This window comes from Manacus candei, unplaced genomic scaffold (assembly GCF_025592945.1).
Source record: "Manacus candei isolate 608988 ecotype Guabito, Panama unplaced genomic scaffold, ASM2559294v1 h1tg000022l, whole genome shotgun sequence".
Classification (NCBI taxonomy): Eukaryota; Metazoa; Chordata; class Aves; order Passeriformes; family Pipridae; genus Manacus; species Manacus candei.
Genome location: NW_026138070.1, coordinates 6,237,950 through 6,258,401, shown reverse-complemented (window position 1 = coordinate 6,258,401; position 20,452 = coordinate 6,237,950). Strand labels below are relative to the sequence as shown.

Sequence of the window (20,452 nt, the reverse complement as noted above, 5' to 3'; positions counted from 1 at the left end):
CACTTTCCTGTGGGGTCACCCCCTGGTCCTGAGGGGGGGAGTGACCTCAGCTCCAGTTCTGCCCAGCCAGAGGAAAAGGAACTCTGCAAGCTCCCAGTTTCACAAGCAAATGCCAGGGAGGAGGGGGGGGTAGGTCTGTTGCCAGCCCATATAAAGCATTCCTTGGGGGTATCTGAGGCATTTGAAAGGTTTCAGAAAATTCTTGTAATTGTAATAAAGAAAAATTGTTTCATTTGCATTTTTTCCCCCTAGTTCATGAGCTTGCAACATTTCATGTATTTTTCAGACTAAAGCTGGCCTGGAGCTTTTCAAACAACTCAGAATAAATAAGACCAATGAGTCTGTGTGTAAAATTGCACGAAAATTTTCCCTTTCCATTCCCACCAAGCTCTCCCCTGGAGAAAACCCATGTTTTCTGCAGAGAGAGGACAATGTGCAGCAGTTGTTCAGATACCAGAAGGACAGAATAAGGGGTAACATGGAAGGAAGCCATGGATAGAATTACAAAGGGAAGCTGGAACTGTGATGAAAAGCAGAAAGTCAGAGTGCAGGGCTCTCTACCTCCCGTGGAATTGGCTCACCTCAGCTGCTGCTGCAGCTTTCTAGGGATGGTTCCTCCTTCCCCAGTAGCACAGTTGGCAGAAGGAACGTGCCTGTGCATGAACCCTCTGAAAAAGCCCTTTGTTTGGAGCTCCAAAGAGAGATGCAAATGCAGCTCCGTTTGTGGTTTGAGCTGCAGATCAAAGCACCAAGTGAGAAAGTGGGAACAACAAACTCCTGAAGGATCAATGCCTCGAGTCCCCCCTAACAAGCTGCTTTCTGTAGGTGAGAACACACCTACAAAGACTGATTGAGAAGGGAGTCTTGAAGTAAAAGCTGCCTTGGAATGAGGCTCAAAACCTTCAGCCAAGAGCTCTTCTCCAGTAAAACAGCACTGGCTTGAAAAGAAAAATATTGCTATCAAAGAGTGCTGGAAGAACACTGAGTTTCGGCCACAGAACTGCGCAAGAGCTTCGAGTGCCTCTGCCTTTCACCCAGCCAGGAAGAGTCAGCAGTGCTTGAAAATCAGCTTATGCCCTGCACATCTACCTCCTGCCACAGCACCTGAGCACCTCAGAGCAGGGGATCTCACACCAGTCCTGACTGCACTGAACCTGCACCTTGCAGGGTGAGACCCACGGCACCGGGCAGGTAGAGGGTGGAATCTTGAAGAACAGCAACCTGAAATCTTCCAAGCACACAGTCAGGGCCTTGTTTCTGTGAAGAGGAGCACAAGAACCCGAGCTTTAAAGCACAGACTGGGAACTCACACAATCACAGCCTGAGGGAACCAGGAATTTCCTTTGTGCCATTGTAAAGAAAGTTTTTGTAAAATACTTCCCGGCACAGAGCCTTGCAGAGTTACTGTACAGAGCTTTAGTAACAGTGCATTCTTAGGATCTCATTGTTTCTGAATACTTATTCATGCAGTTACTAAAGGTTAGCACAGCCAAGACAGCCCTTTTCCCAGGAGTTACTGGAATATTCTGGATGGGAAGGGACCATACTGCCCGTGAGCCATTTATCTTGTGCCACATGTGGTGGCTGAATGGGAATCTTTACCTGCAGAGATGACTCACAACCTCTGTGACATTTAGGATCCTGCTTCCCTGTCAGGGTAGCAAGTAGGTTACACCTGGATGGATCAGGAGTGAGAGCAGAGTTCCCTGGAAAGCCCTTAGTTCACTTCCCCCCCTATGCTGGGAATGCTCTGTGCCCATTCACCCAGAAATCCAGTGCCTGTGCATCCAACCCCACCAAGCCACTGGCTGCAGGATGCTCTAAAAACTCTTCAAGTTCAAGCCAAATATTTGCTGAGAAAGCACCTCAGCAGCAAGGCCAGGACAAAGCCCAGTTTTTGGGGCAGTGAGAGGTGGGGAGAGCTCTTGTGCTCCTGTGCTGAGGCATTCAGGGCTCACAGATGGAGCTCATGGAGCCAAGGGGGACACATGAACCCACTGCTGTGCACAAACAACACTCCTGAGAAAGCCTCTGTGCACCTGGATCCACCAGGGCACCAGCTCTGGCCAGAATTCCCAGTGTCACTGGTGAAAGTATTCCCCACACTCAGCTCTGAGGGAGCTGCTGCAGCCTCAGAGTTCTGCTGAGCTCGAGAGGTCTCAGGTTCTGGAGTGAGGATATTTGGTTTGGACTCCAGGCAAGGACTGTCATCCTGACTATATTTGGACAGAAAAACATTCCTGGCTTTGGTTTCTGCACAGTGTCTGAAAGCAGTGGAACACGTTACACTGAGGGAACCCATATGGTGGGATGGGGAAAGGGAAGGGAGGCAGGCACAGAACTGACTTTGCTTTGTCTTCATGCTCTTGGCAGTGCCCAGGACCTGGATATCTTCTGGAGGGAGCTGGGATTGTCCAAGCAAACAGTCAGGGATGTGTATCCCGAGATCCCTGCATGCACTAAATGTCCCTGGAGCAGCAGGCTCTGACCAGCTGTCAGCAGGGAAGGAATGTCTATGTGGAATGTTGCATAAAACCCACAATGGCCAACTAGAGACTATGGAAAACATAAAGCCCTGGATCATTTGCACAGCACAACACGCTTTCCTTGTTCAGTCACCTCAGCCTGGCTTTGCTCTTTTCACTTAACTGCTGAAATGTTCAGTTTAAAGGGGGGCTGCTGTGTAATGCACAACATATGGCTCCATTCCCCAGGGCAAGCTTTAGCTCAAATATAAATACTTTTTCACTTCTGTGGATTATTCTTAGCATTTCTCTCCTTTCCTTTATTCAGCACTGTTAACATTAAATGCTATTTTCAGCACTATTTCCAGCATCTCTGCCCCATCCCAGGGCAAAGCCAGCCCTGGTGCCCAGGCCAGGGAGGACACTGGCACTGCTTCACTCAAGTCCCCAAAACAGCACGAGAACAATCCATTACAACAAATATTACAACAATCCACAACAACAAACTTGTATTAAGAGATGCCACAGAGAGAACAACCATCAGAGCTAGAACTGCAGCTGCCTGACTGTCCCAAGGGAATCTCACCTCTCACAAAACCTCTTGTTTATTCACGGATAAGAGCCCATTATTCAGGATTAAAACAAACCACCCCCCGTCAGCTTCCCCTGTTGTGGACTGGCAGTTCTACACGGAGGTGGGAAAGAAGAAGAACCTGATCTCTGCCCAAGTCTGATGGCTCAAGGCACGAGGATCAACATCTCATCTCCAGGGCACTGGTCCAAACCCAGCCCCAGGCCAGGAAAGGGGAAAGCACAGGGGTGAACGTGATTTACCACAGATCAGCTCCTTGGTGGCCCATGTGAAGAGAATTAGGAAACCCTCATATAGCTCTTATTTTTAAAAGCACTTACAGATTTAGCCCTGCAGCTCACAACCCGGGGGGGGGTGGGGAAAACAACCCAACATTCCTGCCCGGGGTTCCTGTGGGAATGGCAGTTCAAATTTGTGCTTTTTCAGGGGGTCAGGCACTAAAAAAAAGGATTGTATGTGCTGCAACAGGGAGCAACGTTCCCCAGGGAGGGGGAGAACAATACTGATGCTCTCCAGCCCCCAAACATTCTCCCGCTTTCTGTCGTGCAGCCCCTCGTGATCAGCATCTGCTGATGTTCCTAGAAAAGTCCATGGTCTGATGAATAACAAATGAGCTGAAAACAAGGGCTCGCTCCAGCTGGCAAAGAAAATGGAATATTTTGCTTAACTGTCAGTTGGAGCTGCAGCTCACAGAGGTGCCTGCACTGGCCTGACCTGGTGTGACCAGAGAGCCCTGACCCCAGGCGGGAGCTCAGCCACGGCCACGCGGGATGTCAGGAATGAAAAAGAGGGAGAAATTCAGAAATGAGGGAGAAATTTGTCCTCAAATCACAAAGATAACAAAGTGCACCCACGAGGGAGGAAGAACTGCTTCCCTGTGTGGGGATGGTTTTGTGGTTGGGGCTGTTATTAATGACCTGGAATCCACTCGTGGATGGACCAATCCTCTGAAATTCTGGGAGCAGCACGGACTAGTGGGAACAGAATCGAAGGAGAGATGGGCTCTTTACCTGACTCTGCCTTTCAACAATCTCCCTCTCTGCTCCCTCAGCCTCACATTGTCTGTAAAACGTGGATTTTTGGCCACACTTCCAAAGGAAGAGCTCTAGAAACCCCTGTGCCAAGCATGAGACCAGCTGACATCTCACAACTAAAGCTGTACACCTGAAAAACTCGGGAATATCTAAGGCACAGAGCTGCATTCAGGAGATGACAGAAGCTCCAGTGAAAACCAGGAGCTCCCCAGTTCGTTTGTGGGAGAGCAACTGGTGACAAACATCCAGCAGAAAGGATGCTCACTGTCCACTCCAGTTAAATAATGACAATATTTGCCTTTAAAGGAGCATTTGCTCCTGCTCTGGCACCCCTTGCCTCCCCCTTCAGCAGCAGGAACAGCCTCCCTGCTCCTCAAACCAGCAAGAAAACCAACCAGGAGCAAAAGGAGAGAGAGGAGGAGCATCTTCCCCCACCTCTCCTGTCTTATATTCTCCAGCTAAATTGGATTTAGGCCCATCAAGGAAGATAAAAGAGCAGGAGTTCCTTCCCTCCTGCAAAGCCTCCCCCTCCCATGGAGCTGAGCCTGGTGCAGGGGGGCAAAGTTTGCCAAAAACATACTTGGTACAAAGGGGCTCCTCCTGGGATCTCCTGTTCCTGGGGCTCCACTGACCATCCTGGTTCTTCTCTGGTGGGTGCAGAAATTCCCCTTCTTCTTACTGGGAAAATGAAAGGGTTAAAATGGTGCTTCCTCAGAAGCAACCACAGCAGGAAAATTCAGGAAAATAAGAGAGAACACGCAAAAATAACAGAAAAGAATATTCCCAAAACAAACACAACATTTATACAAACCATTTCTGTAGCTCTTAAGCAGGTTTTTTTTTTTTTTGCTGTGCAAAACTCCCAACTTGGCCACACAACGAATTTCAGACATGAAAACAAGCTCAGGAGACCTCAAAATGGAGCTTGAGTTTTGCAAAAAGTTACATCACAAAAGTGAGGGGAGCTCTTCTTTCCCTACAAAAATCTCTTTTCGTTAGACAGGACGAGAAGAAAAAAAAAAATAATAATTTTTAAACCACCTCAATTTTCTGCAACAGCTGCACAGCTCCCAAGTCAAAGGCTCCAGTTGTCCTAGGATTTTTTTTTTTTCCTTTAGGGAAAATAATCACTTGGAAGCCTCTCTTCATTCAGCACCCAAAGAAACTATTAAAAAAAGAAGAAAAATAAGAAGCAGATGTTCCATGTTGTTTTTCCTGAATAAAATGACATCTTTGGGCTGATACTGAGCACTTTGTCACCTCTGTCCCCTCTCCCCATATTCAACACACAGGATGAAACAGCAGCAGTTTTTACCTTTAGCAAAGTGCTTTTGGATTTATGCAGAGCACAGATTTTGGATTTATGCAGAGGCTTGTAAAAGAAATGTGTTTAAAAAGAAACTCTTAGCGTGGGGCTGGGGTGATGTATAGTCTGGGAAATTATTCACTTGCATCAAATAGTGGTTAAAGCAGCTCCTGGATGATAAAAATGGCTCAGATTTGTACTTTTACACTTGTACACTTTGGTATTGCTGCCCCCCTCCCCAACACAGCAAACGTTCTGGGGAAGTTTCTGACTTGCTCCAAAGGAATTTCCATGAACACAAACTTCTAGGATATAAGGAAATGAGAATTTCCACCCCTGATTTTACACCAAAGCTGATTCTGCAACTCAGCTTCAGGTTACTTGGGTGTTAAATCCGACCCGAGCAGAGAATTTAGGGGTTAAATCCAATCCATTTTCACAGCCCCCCCCCCAAAAAAAACCTGCTGAAACTGTAACAACCTCAAGTGAACCATCCTGCTGAATACAATCTACAGGAGCCCAGAATTTGTGAAATAACTCTCTCAACACACCACTGGGTTGTAAAGTTAATAAATATCCCTGCAACTGCCACCCCACTCCCCGGAGCTAAAAAATTCCTTTGGAAGCTTCGCCACCTCTTTGCAAAAGGAACAAAGAGAGCAGAGGAACACAGGAGGTTTTTGCTTGGTTTAAATATTGCTCCAAATACGTAACAAACAGTGTGTTTGGGCATAATTGTGTCATCAGAGAGGAAACACTCCCCCCAAACACGTATGTGCACGTACACACACGTGTGGCACGCGAGCCACACTTCCACCAACAGCTACTTAACAGGATGACTCAGTGGATAATATTTCTTCACTCACTTGGAAAACACAGTACAGCTGGATCCACATTTCAGCTACTGTTTGTACATTCATTTTAATGCTCAGGAAAATATATACTTTATTTTATTAAGTTTTGCTGCAAAACAAAGAAACAAAAATGAAACACCCCCCCCCTTTTTTTTTTTCCTTCTGCTCTCTCGTCTCTTAATTATTAACTATTTATTTTCTTTACACTTTGATTGGAGTATTTAACACCTGCCTTTGGCATTATGGATAGAAAGCTCAGGAGTCTCTGAACACACAGTTGTGCCAAAAAAAAAAAATAAAATATGGAAGAAGAGCGTCACTTAGAGGTTAGAAATATTTGTTGTAACAACATATTTTCTTCAATCAGTGTTCACTACTTTATCTCTAAGGCACATGCTCTGTCTTTAGGACCTTATTACATCCAGTTTGCCTCTGTTCTGGTGGAGTGGAGTCCACAGGTTCTGGGTTGGAGAGGACACTCTCAGGACATCCCTCCCTACCCCTGGCAGGCAGCTGGGAGAGCTGGGATCTCCTCAGGGGAAGTGCAGTGTGTGCTCTTCCACCTCCTGCCACGGGATGAGGAACATCCTGCTCCACCTGCCACGGGATGAGGAACATCCTGCTCCACCTGCCACGGGATGAGGGGTGAGGAACATCCTGCTCCTCCTGCCACGGGATGAGGAACATCCTGCTCCAGTCTCTCCTTCCAGGGCAGTCCAGGGAAATCCACCCCGCAGGGCACTGGCTGTGGTGCAGTCCTGGAGCTGGATGCCAGTGGGGAACATCTCCACGTGGAATTCTGTCCGTCTCTCTGCTCCAGAAGGGCTCTTTCACCCCGGGCAGACGGGTCGGAGCTGTTTATGATGGAGGAGCAGCACAGGGGAGGGGGTGCCGAGGGGCCACCTCCGACACCAGCTGTGTGTGTGACACCTCCCTCTCCTCCAGGAGGGCTTCGCAGGGAGGAGCCAAACCCCCAAAACACAACCAAGGAGGGGGGGAGGCAGGGCTGGGAGCACCCCTAGACGAAGATGGGGATCCTCTCTCGGATGGCCTGGCGGCAGATGGGGCACACGGTGAGGGCCGTGCTGCAGTCGGGGCAGGAGCCGTGCCCGCACTGGAACACCAGCTTGATCTGGTCGTCGATGCAGATGGGGCAGGTGATCCTCTCCTCCATCTGCCGGTAGCGGCTCTGCAGCTCCTCCATGAGCTTCCTCTGGTCCGTGGATTCCGAGCTGGGGCTGCACTCCACCTCCGTGCTGTCTGCGGGGCACCAGGGAGGGTTAGTCAGGGTCACACCCCGCCCCTAAACTCTCCTCACTGAGCCTTATCCAGGAATTCCTCACATAAAAGCCCGGGGGGATGCTTTTCAGACTTGGCCAGAAAGTGCTGCTTTCCTCCCTTCTGGTTTGTGTGTGTGTGTGGGTTTGAGGTGGCTTGTGGGTTTGGTTTTTTTGTTTGTTTTAAAGGAAACAAAATGTTGGCTGAGATGTCCTGCCTTGGTGCTCTGGAACATGAGCTGGGTGGGATGTTCTGCCACGCCAGCCCAGGAATCCTTCCAGTGTTCTCCCTGTTCACATCTGGCACTCAAATTTCTGGTCAAGCCCTTCAGGGCACACATGGTCAAACAAGAAGAAACCACTTGACATGACCTATATCTTGACTTTTACACAAATAGGGTCACTCTGTCAACTCTGTGAAATGAAAGAAACCCCAAATGCCAGCTTAGGTAAACAGACTCCTCCTGGTTTCAGCTTAATTCAGCCCCACTGCTCATATTCTGCTCCTCTAATCCTTGATTAGGGAGCTCTGCAATTCAATATAGATGCCCCTTTCCTCAGCATTCTGGGGCCACTTGCACATCAGTGGTGCAAGGAGTGGTTTCAAATCCATGAAGGTGAAGTGGGTTTGGGGACAAAGCACTGAAGACATCACTGACAGGGAAATCCAGCTGGTATTTTTGGAGACCTTGATGTTCCCTCCTCCAGCAAAAATCTGCATGCAAATGTCTCATCTGGAACTGAGCTGAAGAGCCTTATTGAAACAATCCAGCTCAGGGATTCCTGGAGAGCTGGGTGATGCCAGCCCTGTACAGGCACTGTGATTTCAGCCAAGGCAAAGGCAAGGCTTGCACAAAATGCAATTTTTCCTTTCTCATAAATTTTCACTGTTAAGCCACCACATGTGAAAACAGACTGGAGAGCCTGATATTTGCTTTCAATGCACAGAATAAGCCAGACCCAGGCAAAGCTTCCTTAAATGTCCTGTCTATGCAGGTTGAGCTTGGCCTGTGACATTTGAGATGTTCTTTTTTCCCTCTAAAGGTGGGCAAGGCAATAGGCACACACACACACACACACACAAGCCCAAACAAATTAACTCCCTTTGCTATTCCACTGAAAATCATCAATGCCCCTCAAACCCACCCTGTACAGGACCCCTCCCACAGCACTCACAGCAAGAACAGCAAACATTACCTTGTTTCAGCTTTTTGGTTATTGTCACTTGACATTTGATGCACTTCTTCATCCTCCTGGAGCATTCTAGCACAAATGACACGAGAAGAGATCACAGTTAAGCCCCCTGATGTCAGAACAGAGAGGAAAGCAACGGACTCAAGAACAACCTGAGGCCTCCCTGGGTGATTAAGAGATTGTTTCTGCATGGAACGAGGTCACAACCTGCTTTTTGTGCCTTAAGTCTCCTGGTTTAATCTTTCCTAGGTCAGTAGCAAACACAACACCTTTAAGTCCCTGATGCTCTGTGGCACTGGCACTGCTGCACTGTGGATCCAAACAGCTCTGGGGGAAAAGGGAGCAGCTCTGGCACACAAAAATCCCAAATTCACTCAGACTGTGAGTGCCTTGTGAGACAACAAACTTGCTGACATCTTTGAGCAGGCTGCCACTAAAACAACTGAAATGTAAACAGCAGTGAAAGCCAGAGAAGAGGGAAATCCTTCTCAGGAGGTTTTTCATGGATAAAGCACTGAGAGCTAGAACTGAGGCACCTGCCTTTCCTTCTGAATTGTGCAGGTATCTACAAGCACAAGTAAAGCTGCCTTGGGTCCCAATCAGCAGGTGGGTAGAACATTCTGTGCTTTTCACAGATAACTTTGGATGTCCTGCCCAAGCTGCTGAAATCATGCTGGGGTTGTTTCAGGACACAAACAGCACAATGGCTCACTCTGTGTCCACACAGAGCCTGATTTATGGGAGCCCAGCTAAGGAGGCTGGGCGGTGGAACGGGAAAGAAAAACATGGAAAGGGGGAAAGGAACAGGGGAAGGACTCACCTTCACACACAATACTGTGCTGGCACGGGAAGAAGTGGATGAGCAAGGCCAGCTCTGAGCAGACCAGGCACTCTGTGGGCACGGCCACGCTGGACACGCTGAGGTTGGTCATGGTGTTGGGCGTGGTGTGCACACGGCGAAGGCTGCAGGTGATGGTGGAGCTCTCCGAAGAAACCTGCTGTTCCCTGAAAGTAGGAACAGCACAAAATGTGAGCCACACACCCCAGATCCTCCTTCAGCAGCTTTGTGTTGATCCCTGGCAAACGCTCAGTGGCATAAACTTGTGATCCCTCACTCGCCCTACTGGGACCGACTCAGCTGGGATTCTGACTAGTTCTACCTAAAAAGAAAAGAGCAAGGATGGCTCATATTTACACAGGTTGAAAATGCCCTTTTGGAGGGCAGCAGTGAGGTACTGACAGTACAATCAGCTGCTGAAACCAGCATGCTGTTCTGAGGAACGTCAGTCTGAAAGAAATGACATTCTTTAAGCAAAAAAACCTCAATCCAACATATGCTCCACTGACAAAATTCCTGTGCAAGATGTTTAAAGGGACACATTTCACCTTTTTTTCCACAGTGGACCAGAGGCATGGCCAGTCACAGCACTGCTGTGTGGTTCCTCCTCCAGCAGTAACAGGACCAAGTCTGTGCCTTCAGACCAAACTCTGCTTTCATGTTTGCAAAGTCAAAATGCAAACAGATGTTTTCTCAGAACCCGAGATAAAGCCATCTTTGACTGGCTATACTCTCCCTTTTCTCAGCTATTTCTCTTATCAGCTGAAAAACAAGCATTTATCCGGCTCTGGAATGAATTCTGTGGGTTCTGGTGGTCACCCTTTTGCTGCACTTCCTCTCTGCTTAGACTTTAAATACCTGCAACTGCAGAATCAAATGAAAATAAAACAGAACCCAGAACGACTCTGCAAAGTTGCTCTTGGCTTCAGTGGCCAGACTCCTCAGGTTGCCTCAGGGCTCTCTGTTAAGTCAGGAGGCTGAGTTTGCACTGAGCAACATTAATCTGCTTTTCCCAACACTTTCCAATGGCAGCACCCAGCCTCACATAACCCCTCCAGAAACACGGGGCAGCAACCAGCTCCAGAAGAAACAGGAGGTGCTCAGACTGACACCCCAAGTGTTCCAGAGATGCTCCATCCCTCCTGGAAGAGCTGGAGGGAGCACTCTGTGGTTTGCAGGGGAGTTTGCTGTCACTGGCTTGAGCACAAGGTTTACCTGAATTTCTGTGAGAAGTCTTTGACAATCTGGACAATCCTCCCATCTGTAATGAGGTCTAAAGGAGATTTTCCTCTGTGGTTTGCATAATTGATATCTGCTCCTTCTTGTGCTAGGTAGCAGGCAATTGCAGTCCCCACATTCAGCTCTACGTTTCCAAGAAAGCCAGAAGCCTGCAGCTAAAAGATGTGGAGGAACACACTCTGTTAGCACAAAAAGTTTCTGTATCAAATTCTAAACAAAGTCTTACACCCTGTACTTACAATTTGAAAGTGCAACTTAGCATTAGTTTTTGAAAACACAAAAAAGACCCTTCAGCACCTAAACAGCAGATTCAAATTTACATTCCAGGGACAGGAGTGCATAAGGCTGGTCCTAACTGGTGATAATCAACACAAATCATAGCAAAGGGCATTCACTTCTTCAGGTGGTGAAAAGGAAGCAGGTGAAGACACCACAGCACACACCAGCTGATGAACAGCTGGCCCATGGAGCCTTAAGTGACATCTATTTAAAAAGCAAAATTTTTATGCACGTGACCCAAATTAAAGTCAACAAACGTTTCCCAATGACTTAAAAGACCAGAGTGTGTAGGTCAGGGCAAATAGAATTGGACATGAAGGACCCTACAGCATCTAGATATGATGTTACTGTAAATAACATTGGGAATGTTTAAGATTTCCTGCATCCAGGACTAGCTGTTGGCTGCCTTTGGCCATGCACTTGAGCCATCAGCTCTTGCTACCACAAGAACTGCAGTTTGGCAATGAGCAGAATGGATGACCAATGCACTGGGTTTTTCCAAGCATCAGCAGTTAGAAAGGAGGAATGGGTGGTTTTGCTTATTCTGATCATTTGAAAATAAAGAAAGAAAGAAAAAAAAATCCATGCTGGATTTTCCAGTGCATTAAATTATCCCCACACCCCTTGGCATGTGCTGCACTGATTTCTAGAACTAGGGTCTTTATATCCATGAATAGAGAACAGTACAGGGAAATCCAGTTCAGGCTTTGTAACAACTTTGTCTTTACCCTTCAGCCCGATCCACCTCACCTCTCACACACTGCTGTCCTCCCGCAGATAACTGGGGTGGCTGTGGTTTGCTGTCCTCATATTTTCCATGCCATCAGACAGAAATGAATTGCTGTGGTCCTGGGGCATGAATTAAACCCAGGACTCTTGGCTCTGCAAGTGGATTTGTGACCTTTCCCATGTCAGGAAAGAAGCACAATGCTAATAAAAATATCGGGGGAGACGGGATGAATTGTTGTCTGGCTATGTCGAGTTCCATGCTATAAATTCAAGCACCCCCTCAGAGGACCTATTTGCTTTCCCACAAGCAGGAAGGTTTGTTCCTATTTGTTTCTGTGCTCCCCATCTGCACTGGCTTGCCACAGTCTCCCTGCCTTCCTTTGCCCCCTCGGATCCCGCTGACATTCCGACAGCGAGCGTTCTCCTGCCCTCAGTGCTGGAATTCCTCCTGCTCCCAGCTCACCTTGGCAAGGAGGGAGGGCCCCATGTCCCCCTCACGCTTCTCCATGGCCAGGGCCATGAGCTGCTGCCGCTCCAGGGCGATGTGCATGGCCGTGTCCCCGTCCTCGTCCTCGGCGTTGACGTCGCTGCCCTCGCCCACCAGCAGCTGCACCATCCCCACGTGGCCCTGGATCACTGCCAGGTGCAGGGGGGTCTGGTTCCGGTTGTTTTTGAGGTTCACGTCGCAGCGGCCCTGGAAGGGAAGGGATTGCACCAGAGTGAGCTGGTGCTGCTGGGTTTGGCTGCACAACAGCCCGGTGAGGTCCTGAACCTCGAGTCCGTCTTCACCGAACGTTTTCCAGCGGGTTCTGGTGCCAACCCGCTTTGTTCTGGCCAAGACACCCTTCTCCTCTCTGCCAGTGCCAAAGGAAAACACCCCTGGGAATGCCAACCCTTCTTCTTCAGTCTAGCAAATGATGTCAGCTCTTCAAAGAGACATTTCTGTGAGTCCCAGCAGAAATGTGGGGGGCTGGGAGTGGGGCAGATGGGAGTGGGGCAGATCATGATGGGTTTGTTTTGCTTTTTTTCTTACCTCTTTGATGAGAATTTCTGCCACTTCCATGTGATTGTTGAGAGCAGCAAGGTGCAGGGCAGTGAAACCATCTTCCTTCTTGGAGTCAACCAGCTGCCGAGCTCTTGCCAGAATCTTCTTTATGGCTCTGGAGTGTTGGAGGTTAACAGAGAGGGAAGAGTTACTTTATCAGGAAAAAAGGGGTTATGGATGTTCATATTTTAATAGGCAGCACCACGAGCTGACACTGGTGATGCAGAGCAGTCCCTCTAACTCACAGATTGAATTACAGGAACACAACAAAAGCCCTCAGTTATCATCTAATAAAGTAATAAAGGGTAAAGTCACACTGCTTTGGAAATAATGAGCAGATTTATCCTTGGAAGAGTTCCAGAGGCTCTCAGTTAGACACAGTCTTTACTACAGACCTTCTCCTGCCCTCCCAAGTGTGAACCCAAACACTTAAGGAAACTAAGCAGACATTTTCAAGCCAAGCTGGGGAGGTAGGAGAGAGATGGGATGGGGAAAGTAGGCAGGAGTTTGCTGTGAAGGCAAGGAGGGCAACAGCTACACCCAGCCATATCTATTTTCTTCCCATCTATCCAGAACTACACCTGCCACCTTGTTACTGCTGAGACAAGTATGAGTTAAGATCTGCAAAAGCCATAAAAATGAAAAAAAAGGTCACTCACAGCTTGTTGCCTTTCAGAGCAGAATAGTGGAGCAGGTTGAAGCCTTGGCCATTCTGGACAGTGAAATCTATGTTGGGTACTTCAGTGAGAATCTCAATAACCACTTTGTAATCAAGAGTGATGGCATAATGCAGGGGGGTGTCTCCCTGGGAATCCTGCACATGGACACCCAAGCAGAACACAGGTTACCCACCTCAGGAAGCCAAGGGAAACCACCTCAGAGCTGCTGACATTCCCAGCTAGCTTTGAGACACTGACCCAGCACACTCCAGCCCCAGCACCACACAAGCACAGCCTAAAAATGGGCTGGGTCCAAGCCACCATCACTGCCTGTCTTCAAAAATCTCAGCCCTCCTTATTGCTGGCAACAGGAGCGTTGCAACAACAACACCCACTAACAGCAGGTCAGCTCTCACTGGGAGCCCGAGTCCAGCACAGAGACTGTCACTGCACTGAGCTGGGCAGACCCAAACCTGGAACTCCAGAGCACTGAAGGAATACTTCAGTATAAATAACCCTATTTAAAGGAATACTCCCTGTGCAACACACAGCAGTGCACTTTAGGAGAACGACTTTCAAACCCGACAAAGCACCGAGCTGTTTAACACATAAAGAAGCACCTCCCCACCCCAAAAAAAAAAACCCACCAGGAAAAAAAAAAACAACCTCAAACACCCCTCTACCCCAAATCCCCCCCAAGGTCCAAACTCACCGGGAGGTTGACATCACAGTTGAGCTCACAGAGGGCCCTCACCACGTCGGTGAAGCCCTGGCTCACAGCCACGTACAGCGCCGTGCACTTGGCATTGTTCAACAGGTCTGCGCTGGCTCCTTTGCTAATGAGCACACGGGCAACCTCAGCTTGGTTTCTGATGTAAAAGCAAGGAGCAAAACAGGTTAGAGCCGATCCTGTGACAGTAAATTCTTCCTCCTTGAAAAGCAACGGAGCTTCTCGGGTTTTGTATCCCTGCGGCTTCATCCCACTTCTTATTAGTATTAAAAAAAAGCCCCACACAACAAAACCTTCCTAATCTGTGCTCTAGAATCTGCTCCCTCTGTTCTAAATCAACAGGAATTTCCCACTTTTATTGATGAATTCTTCCCTGACGACGGACAAAACAATTAAAAATTCCATCTTCCTCTGGAAAACACATGCACTTACAGGAACCAACCAACCAACCAACCAAAGTGATTTCAAACCAACCAAACCACCTCCCCCCAACCCCTTGAAAAAAAAAATCTAATCACCAAAAGCCCTCTTTCTGATTCACCAAAACCTCTTGTTCTGATTCCCCCCAAAATTCCCAGCATGGAAACCTTGCCGTGGAGGACAAAGGAGTGCGCTAGGAAATGTTCCTGGGGGGCTTAAGCTCAAACACCAATTTCTAATACAGGGTAAAATCAGAGAAAAGCCTCCACCAGCCACACATCCTTCCCACAGACTGCCCATTTATCTCCAGAATATAAATTCTGCAGCCCTTTAGGTCCTGCACCAGAGGCAGCAAGGAGTCAGGCATCCTACCCGAAAGCCGCGTAGTGCAGCGCCGTGTCCCCCTCGTCGTCCCGCAGGTTGACGCTGGCATGCGCCTGCAGCAAAGCCTTCACCACCTCCAGGTGCCCCTGGTAGGAGGCAATTTGCAGGGCAGTCCTGCCCTGGTTCTTGGCATCGACCTGTGGGAAGGGCAGAGGCACAGCAGATGAGGAACGACCTCGTGCCAGGGTCAGAGTGGGATGGGAGTGGAACAGCTGCAGGCTCCCAACTGCCAGGAGGGATCTGGGCCCCGCTGGCTCCACTCCCCGGGCACCAACTCCAAGCTGACCTTGTCCCAGAACGTTTCTGAAGGGGAAGGGGACAGCACATGGAGGCAAGAGGGGAGAAGTGAGAGAACAGAACCGGGAGCCAGGGCTCTAATTGCAGCTCTCTTGCCAAATCACTCTGTGCCTGCAAGCACAACACTTCTTGCCACCTCTGCCAACAATTCCTCTCCCAATAGGAAAATGTGTGAGGAAATCAAATTAGCTTTGCATAAGGCTCTGAAGGTGCCAAGTCCCCCATTGTTCTGTGCTGCTGCAGGTACTTCACTGGGCGCAATGGCTGGAGGGGATATCACAGAGCTCAAGTGCTGCAGTGAGATTTGTTGAGAATTAAAGAGACTGAAGAGCAAGGAGAGCCTGTGTGAAAGGCAAGGGGAAAAAAAAGGGAAAAGCAGCTGTTGAAACCCGTGGGAGGCTAAGGAGAGGAGATGAAGGAGCTACAAAACCTCAGCAGACCGGCAGGGAGAACAAGTTAATGAACAAGTTTTTTTTTTTTTCCCCCCTGCAGCTGGTTCTATGCAGCAGCCAGGGCAGGACAGGCAGGACTTCCCTTGGAACACCCAAATGATGGGAAGAGTCATTTTGACAAGGAGGCCACTGTGCTTTTCTTCCATTTGCACACAACAGACAATGCTGATAAGCTGCAGAGGCCTTGGCAAGCAATTCCAACCTGCACTAAGTGAGCCTCAAATCCAGCCCCCTCTTGCTGGGTATAACACTCTAAGAGAAATAACTAATTTGTTAATATGAGTATCAGAATAGAAACAGAAATCTAATAAAAAAGTAACTAATCACATAATGGATTCCTTACTCCTGGCACTTCCTTATCTGAGATCAATTTGACAAGTGCAGGTATTTGTCTATTATTCCCATCTCCAGAAGCCCCACTAACTTTGTAAAATAAAGAACTATAATAAACACCAGACAACTATCCACTCAATCAGCTTCACAGGGGTTCCTTCACAATTGATCCCACTTTTGCTGGTTCACACATCCAGCTGCTTCCTCCAGCCACACAGACACAGCCTCAACAAAACTTCTTTTTGTTACCAATGGTTTCCAAGGACACTGCTGAAATACTTTGTTCTCTGGTGGTTCTTTTTTTATCTGTTTATAAAGCCTGAACCCCTCCCTGAAGGAGCCTGACAGAGCAGAGATTTCAGGAGACGAGATCCTGAGTTTGGCACTCTGCAAGCACAAAAAATTGTTCAGCAACAAGTCAAGCCCAGTTCTCTGCTCCAGTCAGACATGAGATAAGACACTGCACAGATCTGGGCAGCTTTTCTCTTTCCTGATTCCAACAATATGATTTTGCAAGGTCATCTAAGGACAGACACAGCCAGACACAGCCCATGGCTTCCTTTTCCAACAGAGACTCGGGTATCTCCTCCTGTTTTCATACAGATAAACCCCTCTCCCCCTCATTCTGCAGGTGCAGTGTCCACACAGGAAATCTGGGAAAAGCCAGCTCTGGAAATGTGCTGTAAGGACTTAACTCCAGTTCAGATTTAATGCCACAAACTAGAGGCACAAAATACGCACATTTAACCCTAAATTGCAGCAAAATAACCTTCCAGGTTATATTAACAGGTCTGAAAAATCTATCGTTTTTCTCCCATCCTTCTCCCCAGTGGACCACAAAATTTTATGACAGAAAAGCAACAAAAAACCAGCCATTCAGGATGTCTCCAGAACTTGCCTTGTCCGGGTATTTCTGCAGGAGCTCCCGGACCTTGGCTGTGTTGTTGAGGGCTGCACAAATGACCAGGCACCCAGCATGCTCTGACTCTGTCTTCTGGGACAGCAGCTTCTCCAGAACAGCCACCAAAGTACCTGAATGGGGAACAGAAAGGACCTGTGAGTCCACAATTTTGGGTGCCTGAGAGGACAGAGGTGTTACAGTTCTCCAGACAGAGCAAAGTGAAAAAGTCTGGGCTAGTATCAAGTTGTCCTTGAAGTCTATCTTGAGTGTAAGATCCATCTACAAAGCAAAACAAAACAACCCTGGCAAGTCTTGTCCTCTCTCCCACATGATCCTGACATCTAAAGGATGTAAGTATGGTGAGGCCACAAAAAAAATTTATGAGCAGAAGTGCAAAACAGACCAAAAAACCCCTCTCCACATCATGTGATCCTAAATTCAATTTCAGGGTGGATTGGGCAAAATAATTGTGGATTTCACAACACTTCCACACACGGTCCTGGGACTATTTCACAAGCCTTCAGCAATTAGTATCCTAGTACAGGAAACAGGATGGACCAGGAAACTGAGACAGAACAAGGCAAATGCTGAACCCAGGGCAGGGCTGTGGTCAGCACTTCTGAGTCCTAAATTCTGTATTTTCCTGTTAAGGCCAGCTTTGCTCGCCCACTAAGGCACAGCTGGCCAGCTTGGTTTGCCCAGTAAGGCACAGTTGGGTTTTATTCTGTATTTTCCTGTTAAGGTCAGCTTGGCTTGCCCAGTAAGGCACAGCTGGGTCTTGGAGCTCTGTCCGGGGAAGAACAGCTGGAGTTTAACACCGCCCAAAGAGCTGCAGCAAAGAGTTCCCAGGTCCCTGAAGGGTCTGACATCTCTCTCACTCTTTGACTCCTTTGCACTCTCTGTGGTCATGAGGTTTGCCTCCTCCTCCCTCTGGTATGCTGTCAGGCAGGCAGGGTTGAAGGTCCAGGACTGCCCTCCCACCGACACGCGCAGATCTCCGTCCCCGTAGACCTTGATCACCTTCCCGATGTGCCCCAGGGTCTGCAAGGAAAGAGAAGGTGGTTTCTCAAAGGTCTCAGCCCCAAAGCAATGTTTTCTAAGAGGGTTTCCCCAAGTTGCAGCCCTGCTGGGTGAGGAGAAGCCCTGGACAGGGACACACTCGCAGGTAGCTCCCACTTCGAGGGCACCAGAGGGTTCTCACCAGTTTTACCCAGGAGGGTTTCCCAGACACCTTACAAATGTCTGGGGAAGGAGGTGGTGAAACAACAAAGTGTGGTTTGAAGAACACAGAGAACTGACCAAAGTGGGACTAGGAAAGGTTTCCTCTGGGTGTTTAATTGCTCCTGGAGGAGCAATTAACCTGTATCCCGCTTTTTAGCCACACTGGTCTGATCAGACCATTCTTCCACTTGGACACTTCCCTGCCTCATTCCAGAGAATTAGGGAGGGTGTAAGAGGACTTGTTTACTTTGGTCAGCAAAACCTCTTATCTGAGCTGGTGGCAGCCAAACCCTTGGTCAGACTTGCCCTGTCCCTGTTTGCTTTGGGTGCTGCAACACGACTGGGTCACCAGGAGCCAACAGCAGGAGGGAACAGGGACTCTGCAGGGCCCCAGCAAGGTCTGGGCATTCAGTGACCAGCAGGAGTGTCTGGGGGGGCAGTGCAAGCCCATCACTCTCAGGGATTGCTTGGGCAAACTCCTGGGGCTGGGGTGCACTCACAGGGGCCATCTCGTCCGTCCACTCGCCGTGGCCAGGCTGGAACCGCTTCACTGTCTCCATGTCATCGATCACCCGGACCACATCACCCACCCAGAACGTGTTGAGCTACAAGGAAAAGAAAGTCATAAGCTTTTGGGGAGTGAAGCCACAAAAAAAAACCCCAAAATAACCCCAGAAACCCAACAAACACGACACCCGTCGACTCAAAAAACACCCACTGGCTCAGAAAACAAGGCACTGCAAACCATTAGTACAACTGTAATCACTGCACTGCCAAGGAAACACAGTCCAAGGGCTGGGGTAACTCTCTTTTAAGCCAAGTGCACATTTAAGTAGGGAAATAATTTGCAACAGACAGTTTTCTAACTTTTTGTTCTTCTTCAAGCCATTCATAATTAATGCCAGTATAAAACTGTGGGGCTTTCCTCGGTCCATCTCCTCACTACACCTGACCTGGCACTGGAGATTTTAATTCACTTTAATAAGGGAGTTAAATCTGTTTTTTATTTAAAAGAGAAAAGGGAAACCAGAGTTTATCTGTTCTGGTAATATGCCAGATGCTCCCTCTGCTCACTGAGCTAAGAAGGGAGCACTGTCAAAACACACTTTTCAAAGCAGACTAGTTCTGTGCAAAACAGTCTGACACTGCATTTTCCCTTGATTTTGGAGTTTTTAGCATTGTGACCTTGTTCAGGTCTTTCAGAATTTTGTGGTCTTCCAGCAGCTTCTTCTATATCTAATTATCTCTGTTTCTAATCATCCACATTTCAAACCTCTGGGGAAGGTCAGAGCTATGAGCTTTAGAAACGCAGACACAAAATTAGAAGAGCTGGATTAAAGACTCAGGTCATCCAGAAGAATCAAAGAGAAGGGAGACAAAGGTGCAAAAAAAGGAGAATAACACAGAGACACGGAAAACAAGGAAGAAAACGAAATCAAAAGGATGAAAACAAAATCAAATGGAAGAAAACAAAATCAAATGGAAGAAAACAAAATCAAATGGAAGAAAACAAAGTCAAAAGGAAGAAAACGAAATCAAAAGGAAGAAAACAAAATCAAATGGAAGAAAACAAAATCAAATGGAAGAAAACAAAATCAAATGGAAGAAAACAAAGTCAAATGGCAATTATGTGGGAAAAGGTTGAAAGGCAGCTGCAGAAAGATGAGCTACTGTAGGTAAACTGTCATATGAAAGAAGTTGGAATCAAGAAATGGAATTTACCTGAAGAAATTGCATTTAAAATGCAGAAGCTCATCAAACTGGCCAGCCCAGCAGCCCAACTCCCACTGCCTGCAACCATCTGCCTGAGCTCTGATGGGCTGCAGGGAGCTCTGCCCAAACCCACTGTGTTTGGCCCAGCAGGGCATCCTTTCAGCACTTGCTTGTGCCACACCATGTCCCAGCACAGCAGGCTGAAGGACAGCTCTTCCCTGCAGCATGCCCAGCCCTGGCCCAGCCCAGCACATACCTTGGTCAGGGCTCCAGGATGGAAAGTCCAGCGGGTTTCGCTGTTGAACTGGACCCTCACGTCCCCTCTGTCCGTGATCCTGTGCACCGTCCCTGTCTGGCCAATGAACTTTTGATAGGGGGGAAAAAAAAGTAGGGGAAAGCCCCTAAATAAATCACATTGCTTAACAGTGGGGAAAGCAGGCATAGGTGGCTAAATTACCCAGCATTTCCAATCCACAGACCAACAGAGCTC

General features: G+C 48.2%; 1 protein-coding gene across 5 annotated transcripts in view; it reads right to left on the bottom strand.

Moving 5' to 3' along the window:
* Positions 1 to 6,263: 6,263 nt before the first annotated feature.
* MIB2 (MIB E3 ubiquitin protein ligase 2) overlaps positions 6,264 to 20,452 on the bottom strand; it is a 41,308-nt gene continuing 27,119 nt past the window's right edge. For 2 of the 5 annotated variants that reach the window (XM_051786441.1, XM_051786443.1), the window contains 13 exons: positions 20,219 to 20,326; positions 18,750 to 18,854; positions 17,907 to 18,069; positions 17,026 to 17,159; positions 15,034 to 15,182; positions 14,224 to 14,380; positions 13,512 to 13,666; positions 12,841 to 12,967; positions 12,271 to 12,501; positions 10,776 to 10,954; positions 9,543 to 9,727; positions 8,726 to 8,791; positions 6,264 to 7,511 (listed from right to left, as the gene is read on the bottom strand). In XM_051786441.1, the coding sequence (XP_051642401.1) occupies positions 7,270 to 7,511; positions 8,726 to 8,791; positions 9,543 to 9,727; positions 10,776 to 10,954; positions 12,271 to 12,501; positions 12,841 to 12,967; positions 13,512 to 13,666; positions 14,224 to 14,380; positions 15,034 to 15,182; positions 17,026 to 17,159; positions 17,907 to 18,069; positions 18,750 to 18,854; positions 20,219 to 20,326 (2,001 nt within the window). In that variant the 3' untranslated portion in view covers positions 6,264 to 7,269. The remainder of the gene's footprint in view (positions 7,512 to 8,725; positions 8,792 to 9,542; positions 9,728 to 10,775; positions 10,955 to 12,270; positions 12,502 to 12,840; positions 12,968 to 13,511; positions 13,667 to 14,223; positions 14,381 to 15,033; positions 15,183 to 17,025; positions 17,160 to 17,906; positions 18,070 to 18,749; positions 18,855 to 20,218; positions 20,327 to 20,452) is intronic. The other 3 variants (XR_007904370.1, XR_007904371.1, XM_051786442.1) reach the window with 3 other exon arrangements.